The sequence below is a fragment of the Lolium rigidum genome, chromosome 5 (assembly GCF_022539505.1).
Source record: "Lolium rigidum isolate FL_2022 chromosome 5, APGP_CSIRO_Lrig_0.1, whole genome shotgun sequence".
NCBI classification, from domain to species: Eukaryota; Viridiplantae; Streptophyta; class Magnoliopsida; order Poales; family Poaceae; genus Lolium; species Lolium rigidum.
In genome coordinates, this window is record NC_061512.1 from 23,147,767 (window position 1) to 23,157,943 (window position 10,177).

Below are 10,177 nucleotides of genomic sequence, written 5' to 3' on the forward strand. Positions count from 1 at the left end.
AAAACGGCTGAGTTTACTTACAGCAAAGGAGATGTCAGGCCTTGTGGCGCTGGCTAAATACATAAGCGAGCCAATGATTTGCGAATATCGCAATTGATCTCTAGCAATTCTTTTATTCTTACGAATTATCACACTAGGATCATAAGGCGTTGGAGAAGATTTGCAGTCGCTATACCCGAAGTGACTCAGGATCTTTTCCACATAGTGGGACTGAAGCAATGTAATCCCACCATTGTCATCCTTCGGCAGCTTGATGTTTAAGATCACATCGGCTACTCCCAAGTCCTTCATCTCAAAACAACGAGATAGGAACTCCTTGACCTCCTTAATCACGGTAAGGCTGGTCCCAAATATCAATATGTCGTCGACATAGAGACAGAGAATAACTCCCTCGCCCCCACCATGGCGATAGTATACACACTTGTCGCCTTCGTTTACAACAAAGCCTTCAGCGGTTAAAGTTCTTTCAAACTTCTCATGCCACCGCTAGGCGCTTGCTTAAGCCCATACAAAGACTTCAGTAACTTACACACCTTTCCTTCTTGACCATCTACTACAAATCCATCTGGCTGCTCCATATAAATTTCCTCTTCAAGCTCTCCATTCAGGAAAGCAGTCTTAACATCCATTTGATGAACGAGAAGACCATGTGAGGCAGCCAAGGATAGTAGCACTCGAATGGTGGTCAATCCGGCAACAGTGAGTATGTATCAAAGAAATCTTCACCTTCTTTCTGGGTATAACCCTTGGCCACAAGACGTGCCTTGTACTTTTCAATAGTACCATCAGGCCTAAGCTTTTTCTTAAACACCCACTTGCATCCTACAGGTTTGCACCCATAAGGACGATCAGTAACCTCCCAAGTTCCATTAGCTAAGATGGAATCCATCTCACTACGGACAGCTTCCTTCCAGTAGTCAGCATCCTGAGATGCATAGGCTTCTGATATAGAAGTGGGAGTATCATCCACGAGGTACACAATGAAATCATGACCAAAAGACTTTGCAGTCCTCTGTCTCTTGCTCCTTTTGGGAGCTTCATTGTCATCCTGCACAGGATTATCAAAGTGTTCTATAGCCATGGTAGGTTCAGGAAATAATTCCTGAGTAGATGAACTGGGCATCTCCTGAATTGATGAGCTAGACGTTTCCTTCATAGGAAAGATATCCTCAAAGAAAGTCGCATCATTCGACTCCATAATTGTACCAACATGCATGTCGGGTACCTCAGATTTTACTATCAAAAATCTATAGCCAATGCTATGAAAAGCATATCCCGGAAGAACACAATCCACGGTTTTTGGTCCAAGCTTGCGCTTCTTGGGTATTGGCACATTTACTTTCGCCATACAACCCCAAGTTCGTAGGTAAGAGAGTTTCAACCTTTTCCTTTCCCATTCCTCAAACGGGGTAAGGGTTTTGTTCTTTGTGGGGACACGGTTTAGGACATGACATGCGATCAATATCGCCTCCCCCACCATGCCTTGGATAGACCCGATGTATCTAACATGGCGTTAACCAAATCGGTTAGAGTACGGTTCTTTCTTTCGGCCACCCCATTTGATCGAGGTGAGTAGGGAGGCGTCCTCTCATGGATAATACCATGTTCCGCACAAAAAGAATCAAACTCGTTGGAAAAATACTCTCCACCACGATCGGACCTTAGCCGCTTGATCTTTCGATCAAGTTGGTTTTCTCGCTTCAGCTTTAAAGATTTTGAAGTAATTAAGAGCTTCATCTTTAGATTTCAGGAGGTACACATAACAATATCGAGTAGAGTCATCAATTAAAGTCATGAAGTATCTTTTCCCTCCTTTTGTCAATTCGCCATTCATTTCACAAAGATCCGAATGTATAAGCTCCAGCGGTGCCAAGTCTCTTGCCTCCGCAGTCTTGTGAGACTTACGTGGTTGCTTTGCTTGCACACATACTTGGCACTTGGATTTCTTGACAATAGCAAATTTCGGAATTATATTCATATTCGCTAGCCGCGTCATGCACCCAAAATTAATATGACAAAGTCGTGAATGCCAAATATCGGACTCACTATCATTGCAAATGTGATTAATAATTTGAGTACATATGTCTGACAAAGATAAGCGGAACAAGCCTCCGCACACATAACCCTTTCCAACAAATTGTCCACACTTGGAAATTACAACTTTATTGGACTCAAAGACCAACTTAAAACCATCTCGACATAAAAGCGATCCGCTAACGAGATTCTTATTGATGGAGGGAACGTGCTGCACATTCTTCAGTTGGATGGTCTTTCCCGAAGTAAACTTCGGATCCACCGTACCAACACCACGAACGGAAGCACGTGAGCCGTTTCCCATCGAGCACGGAGCAAGTCCTTGCAACCCGATAAGAAGAAAACATAGAGACATCGGAACATACATGTGTATTGGCTCCGAGTGTCTATCCACCAATCGAGGAGAATTACATACCGAAAGGACAGTAGGAGAAATACCGTACCCAACGTCCTTCATCTCGGTATCAACACCAATAACAACATTTGCGGACTTGCCGCTGTTCCCACGCCGATCATGGCGTTCGGGCAATCGGGAGCCCAATGTCCGGGAGCGCCACAAACATGGCAGTTCCCTTTCTTCTTATAAGGAGTCTTCTTCTTGAAGTTGGTTGAGTTAGAGGCTTTGTTCTTCTCGTCAAACTTGCCTTTTCCATTGTTCTTATTCTTAGACTTGTGGGATTGGAAGTTTTTCTTCTGTACCACATTGGCACTAGAACCTCCCTCAAAACTACGAGCGCGTGTGTCCTTTGCTCTCGCCTTCTCTTCCACATGAAGCGAGCCAATGAGATCCGAAACGGAAAACTCTTGTCTCTTATGTTTCAGAGAAGTAGCAAAGTTCCTCCACGAGGGAGGAAGCTTGGCAATAATGCCACCGGCCACAAATTTGTCCGGTAAGGTACACTTAAACTGCTCGAGTTCTTTGGCAAGGGACTGAATCTCATGAGCCTGCTCAACCACGGAGCGCTCATCAGTCATCCCGTAGTCATAGTATTGCTCCATGACATACGAGTTCGGTGCCGGCGTCCGAGACCCCAAATTTGGCCTCGAGCGCATCCCACGCATCTTTCCCATGGTCGAAAGCCATGTACGGGTCAACAATGTTGTCCCCAAGAATACTGAACAAGGCCGCCTTAAACATGGCGTCGACCTTCTCAAACTTTTCCTGCTCCTCTCGCAGAGAGAGGCCCCTCGAGTCTAGCATCCGTGGCGCTAAAACAGCCTAGGTTTGTAAACCATAGAACTGCCTTTGTGCGCCACCTCTTGTAATGCATACCATCAAAGAGGGGAGGTCGAGTAGCGGCAGCAACGCTGCTTGAATTGATTTGCCTATAATCAGGTTTTTGGATTGTTGAATATATGAGCAAATATCCATATGAAATAATCCGTAGAAGTAATTGATAAATCATGACTATGAAAACAACAAATAAACTAATCGTACAGACTAGTAAGATAGATGAACAGATCGCATCTAAACGAGATAAACCGATCGCATCTACCACGTAAACTAGAAGAAAGAACTCTAGCGAGAACCGAAAGAGAAACGACAAGATCACATACTTCGCGAGCGGCGTCGTTGTCGCCCATGTTGAGGTTGTCGAAGAAGTCGCCGAGGTCCGGGAAGAAGTTGTCGGTGTGGAGGAACTCGTCGTCCGAAGATGACGTCGTCGTTGCCGCGTAGTCGCGCCGGAGCGCTCCCCAAAAACCCGATTGCCCCTCACCCGTACGGGTTCACGAGAGGCAGGGTTCCGGAGGCCTACTGTCCCGGCAGTCGGTGCACGCCGACGGACGGGATGAGGAAGACGAAGGCGGCGGCGCAATGAACTGGAAACAGGTAGTCGCATATGTGTCTCGTTCAGGCTAGGGTTCTCGTCCGCGCTTATAAGCTCGGCTCGGCGAGATTCCCGCAACCCGCGGCGCGGCGCGGCGCGGCGCGTCGTGACGAGGCGTGGCGAGGCGGGCGGCGGAGGAGGAGGAGTGCGCGAGGGCTCTCTCTCTTCTCACTCACTTACTAGGACTAGAACAGCCCACCTTATATACCACTCCAACTCTCTCCCAACTAGCAATGTGGGACTAAACTTTAGCCCCCACTAGTGCTGCCACTGATTATTGGAGTGGGCCATGTGAGTTTCAGAATTTGATAATGGGCCATGGGCCAAAGGCCAAATGCCCCAAATTCCAGCATGATGAAGACAAAACTTTGAACAGCGAAGCGAAATTCGTGCACAAGTAACATGTACGGAGCAGGCAGATAAACCCAGCCGACAGCTGGGCCCACCAACCCTTTTTTTTTTTTGCGACTCAACTGGGCCCACCAACCCTGGTGATCGTGCGTGGTCATTTTCGCGCGTGGGAGTCACACTCACACTCACACAGCGCATGTGGTTTTCTTGGCCCCCAGCTAGCTCGACTCGACTGCTTCTGCACCCCGACGTGACTCCGCCTTTTATTTCCCTTTCTATCTTTTCATTTCAGGTGTCCCGTCATTCTAAAGAAAATGCAGGTGTCGCGTTAATTACATTCCTTACTTATTTTTGCTTTGGTTGTTTGAGATTTTATCGATGGCAATAGTTTTCAACACAATTTTTGCTAGTACTACGTGATATTCTCGTGGCATTATTACACTTGTACTTTGCTACCATTCTATGCTCGATCGGCATCCGAGATGTTTGCTTTCAAGTTGACCTAAAAGGTATGATGAAAATTTATCATGTCACCCTCAGAATTGATACGTAGTAATAAAGGTCATATGCATCGCTCGATGCAGAGGGCATATCCTCCTTTTGGAATGAAGCGAAACTTTCAAATATTGCACCCTTCGAAAAAAGGTTTGCACAAACTATTTCAAACATACATAATACTCTTTTTGTTTCTGGATCCTAAGTTTTGTGACATAGCAACTGAGTTGTCTTTATCGAATAAAACAACTGATTCGTAAGATGCAGAAAAGAGACCCCAAAAATCACAATATAAAAAATCGATTCTAGATCATGGGTTCATTAACCCAGATTACAAATCATTAACAAAATTTAGAAAAAAGAAATGATGGTACATGACTCACTTTAATATCTATGTACTAGTTTTTGTATAATTTTTAAATGTTTGTAATCGTTGATTTTTATTTTTCGGAAAAAGAAGAGAGCACATGTGCCCCGAGAACATGTGCTACTTAAGTCAAAATAAAAATTGGAAGTTTTTTTAGAACACATATATTTGTTTCTCGCATATGTCTGCAAAGTTTTGCGAAAAGAAAGCATATCTTGTACTAGTCCCCCAAAAAAATGTGATCAAAAAAGCAGTTTTGAACCATCAAATTTATTTATTTCACTCATGCCAAAAATAACATATGGTTTGTTTGTGGAACTTTGATGACATAAGGAATATCATCTTTTTTCAGTATGCTCTTGATAGCCGTTTTGAAAATTGGACAAAGTCTGCATTTGACATCACAGTGTGGTTTATGCTAATCTAGCTTGTTTCATTTATTTTATTGCTTGGCATTCGTACCTATTTTCCGCAATAAATTAAAAAACGAGTTCATCCTAACATACTTTATCAAATACAGAAACTGAGCCTAAGCCAAATATCTCTAAACAACATGAGCCTAAGCCTAAACAAGGGGCACTACAATAATCGAAAATACTTGCAGGGTTCGCGTAGGCACAAAAGAGTCTGGCAATGCATTATGACGGCCCAATTATTCCACACACCCACACCAACACCCTCGCTGCCATTATTATTTCTGCCACACTCCCTCCTCCTCCTCGTCCTCGCTATCTATTCCTTCTTCCCATCGCTCGCCTTCCACATCGCAACCCAACGTCCCAACCTCTCAAACACAACCAAACCAAAAAGGTAGCCAAGAAACCAAACCAAGGCAACAAATTACCAAGCAGCAGTATCAGAAGAAGCTCGGCTGGCAATGGCGTCGGACCTGGGCTTCGAGGCGACCGAGCTCCGGCTCGGCCTGCCCGGCGGCGGTGGCGGCGAGGGAGGAGACCAGGCGAGGGGCGGCAAGAGGGTTTTCGCCGAGACCATCGACCTGAAGCTGAAGTTGGAGCCGGCTGGCGAGCAGGCGGCGGCAGAGGATCGTCGGGCCGACGTGGTCGCGGCCGCGGCCGTGAAGGAGGAGCAGGAGGAGGTGGTGGTTTCCGACGCCGGCGGGAAGATGAAGAGGTCCCCGAGCCAGAGCAGCGTCATCACCGCCGCCGCCATGCCCGACCCCGCCGAGAAGCCGCGCGCGCCCAAGTACGTGTCCATCTCTCTGCTTTCTGTTCTGTTCTGCGTGCATGTGCAGCTCATCTTCTTCGTGTAAACCTCTTGCCTTCTTGTTAACTGATCACGCGCGAGCTTTCACAAAATTTCAGCCTAGCTTCGTGATTACTAGCTTCACTTGTTTGCGAGCAAAACCATCATGATTTAATCGGCTAGCTCGACGAAGAACGGACATGCACTTGGTAGCAGTACTCTGCTTTTCTTGCCATGATCGGCCTAGTTCGTACTACTGTTTACACGAACAAGATCATCAGATCGGTGGTCACTGATCATGGACATATTTTCCTGGAGAGAGGGAGATGCACGACGGGTGAGATCTATGGAGAGATTCACATCCATCATCATCGGCAGAGAGACAGGGGCACGTTACGTGTGGGGGCAGTGGGAGACATCGCCTAGTGCCGACACCATAAAAGAAACCCACACACACAGCACTGCACTGGAGACTACTGGACTGCTGCCCCTCTCCATCTCTTGCACAGTTTACTTTCTTTGTCCACGTCGCCATCATTTCCATACTACTATCACTGACTAGTATCCTGACGCTACAATGCAAATAGTGGAAAAGATACTTAATAATACTGCCCATACTGCCCCTTCTCGGCCATGCAGGGGGAATATGGGCATGGCCCTACTGCTATCTTGGGTTCGTCTAGATCTATCTGCCCCCCTTGTCTTGATCTCCGGCTCTTATCTCCTTTTTTGTGAATCACGCTCAAACTTGCATTCTGTGCCACTGTCTTTAAGCATGAAGAAAAAGATGGGTGAAAAATATGGGTGTATTTTTAGTTATAGTGTGTTATGGAGTGAAAAATGACTTCTTCAATGCATATACACATACTATACCATGATGAAGATAGCTAACTCTGCTTACAACTTTGAATGGACGGAAAACTAAAAGGAGAAAGGTGGGTTGCTAAGTTGGAAGAGAAGATACATGCATGTGTGGCACCACGCAAATTTGTTTGCCTTTTCCATGATTTGATGCCACTCCCCGGCGTGTCTCATGGACCACTTCCATCCACATGTATTCTATACATTACAAATATTTCTCCTACATTTTTTACAAACTAAATTATAAAAATGGAGGAATTAAACTAGTTTCAAGTGTTTCTTATCTTGATGGGGTCAAGTCGTCAAGAAGAGTCTGCACGCCTGAATTTGTGATGGAAGTATACTTAAGCAAAGGTTTAATCAGATCACTGATTAACTTGGTGGTTTATCAGGGCGCAAGTGGTTGGCTGGCCACCGGTTAGGTCGTTCCGGAAGAACATCCTGGCGGAGAAGTCGTCGCCGGCCGCGGCATTCGTGAAGGTGAGCATGGACGGCGCCCCATACCTGCGCAAGGTGGACCTCAACATGTACAAGACCTACCAGGACCTCTCCAAGGCGCTCGAGAAGATGTTCAGCTCCTTCACCATCGGTAAGCATAAATCAAACTGTATTGAATCTACCCTGAAAATTAATTAATGGGCAGAGGCGCAGAGCTAATGCCATCCTTCTTCTTTTTCTTTTTTGAAGATTGTTGTCCAGCTAGCTTTAATTTTTGTGAACTTTGCTACAAAACTAATTATAACCTATAAAGTTACTGGCTATTTGGTACATGCGTGCATGACTTGCATATATGATTGCATTTCCATTTGCATGTGTGGTGGTGGTCACCATGTGGTTTTGCCAGGGGTGCATGATTTGCAACGATCCTTGGTAGGTGTCTTGCCTGTCCTGTCTCTGGCATAATGCCTTTGTCTCCCTACCGTATGCACTCACAGCTATCTCATGATCATGGCATCTGATTAGCTAGCTACCTTAGGTTGATTCATAATTAGTATGTGCTGTTCTAACTCAATACACAATAATCAACCCAACATGTTGGAGCGTGCATCTTAAAAAACATGCATATACTCAGCAACAACCAACAATTATTTTCTAAAAAGCAATATTTTTTCCTATTGTGGTGATTGTAGATTTTTCGCTTGTTGAATTGATACTGAACTTTGTTCAGACACTTTCCATCGTTAGCTAGATAACAACAGCTCTGAACTAACACTATACTTTCCATTGGCAATTGTTACTTATATTCTAGAATGAGATTTTAATCCCAATTGTTTGTCAAACAGGAAACTGTGGATCTCAAGGGATGAACGGCATGAACGAGAGCAAGCTGATGGATCTGCTCAACGGATCCGAGTACGTCCCGACGTACGAGGACAAGGATGGTGACTGGATGCTTGTCGGTGATGTCCCGTGGGAGTGAGTGAAGCAAGCTTAATTCTCCTTATGCATAATTCTCTATTTCTGCAATTTATTTTCAGTCACCTGAAGTACTACCCTGAACCTTTGACAAGCGTTCATCGAATGTTTTGTATAACTCCTCATCATTTTACGTGGAAATGACTTATTTCAGAATGTTCGTCGAGTCATGCAAGCGCCTCCGGATAATGAAAGGATCAGAAGCTATTGGCCTTGGTTAGTTAGATTTCTCATAAGTTTCAGATCAGCAGATAAAATGTTTTTTATCTGGAGGTTTGGTCAAGTTTCAGGCCTTTGTTCTGATTGTTGCTAACAAATTGCACGACCCATTTTGTTTTTTCAGCACCAAGGGCGATGGAGAAGTGCAAGAACAGAAGCTGAGGAGAGCGTGAACTGAATGAGATGCAAGAATCAAAATATATATGACTTTGCTTGCTCATCCCTGTATCATATCCCCTATCCTAAGTCTGTATCTTCTGATCAGTGAAGTCATTTTGGTTTGTGATATTTTCTGGTCCGGTCAGTCAGTCTCAAGTCTCATACTTGTCATATACATAAGAAAGAAGAAGCCAAGAACAAGTGTGTTGTATCTCTACCTGTCTGTGACATAACTGTCTCTCTTTTTGTTTTGCTCTATCTGTTCATCCTTTTTTTTCTTCTTCTTCTTATGTCTCTTCTTGGCGCAAAATGCAAAGGCACCTTATTAATTTCCCCCGTTGCAGTTTGTCCAGCAAAAGTTGTTTAATTATCATCATGGTGTATCAACAGAACAAATATTTACTCTAAGGTGTTAAATGTTAATTGTATTGTATTACGAGTTTGCATGGTGCTTCCCTTGTTTTGAAATATTTTATTTTGGTGTTGTAAACTTACAATGGTGTTGCATTGTTTCATAAGAGCATTCAGTAATAGAGATGCTTTGTTATGTGATGCATTGTGGACATATAAACAATGTGTCAACCGGGATGTCTATATTTTATATGTGGAGGATGAGCCAACTGGGAGAGATAGACAGAAGCATGCCATGTGCACACACTGATTTTATATGCCAATCACCAGCTCTCACTACTATTATGAGGCATCACACTTTGATGCATCTTTTGCTGGCATGCACTATATTATACATGCCATTGTTTGGTATATTGTGCCCTATGTCATGATAAAGGGTGCAAGGTTGGACAAAGTTGAGTTGTCCTTTCCCTGTTTTCTAGTGAGGGGAGAGAGAGAAGCCCAACAAAAGAAAAACATGAAGTGCTGGAAGGTGTTGCCATGATTTTTGGGAACTTTCAGCTGTACCTTCCTAGCAATGAGTATCTTCTCCCAACTAAAGGTGCTTTTGCATGTTAGATTAAGCAAAACATATTTCCCTTTGGAGATCATGTCCCCTTATAATGATGGCAGCTTTGAGTCTTTCAAGTGCTATTGTCCATCTCTGAACTCTGAAGACGATCTTGCATTGCTTCTACCAAGAGATTGTTCAGTAAAAAGAGGCCACTAGGATATTATTTCCTGCCATCCATGGATCATCTTTTGAGTAAATAGATAATTTGTCTCTTAAGGTTGCAGCATAAGAAACATGTAGCGTATCAAAGCATGAACCGCCTCCACACGAACAACCAAA

At 44.3% G+C, this 10,177-nt stretch overlaps 1 protein-coding gene across 1 annotated transcript; it reads left to right on the forward strand.

The window, feature by feature from the left end:
• The first annotated feature begins 5,782 nt into the window (after window positions 1–5,782).
• On the forward strand, window positions 5,783–9,370 carry LOC124652971 (auxin-responsive protein IAA30-like). Its single transcript, XM_047192023.1, has 5 exons — window positions 5,783–6,279; window positions 7,533–7,729; window positions 8,424–8,556; window positions 8,711–8,772; window positions 8,900–9,370. The coding sequence occupies exons 1-5, from the start codon at window positions 5,954–5,956 to the stop codon at window positions 8,935–8,937; spliced, it is 756 nt and encodes a 251-aa protein (XP_047047979.1). The 5' UTR covers window positions 5,783–5,953; the 3' UTR covers window positions 8,938–9,370.
• Window positions 9,371–10,177: the final 807 nt, after the last annotated feature.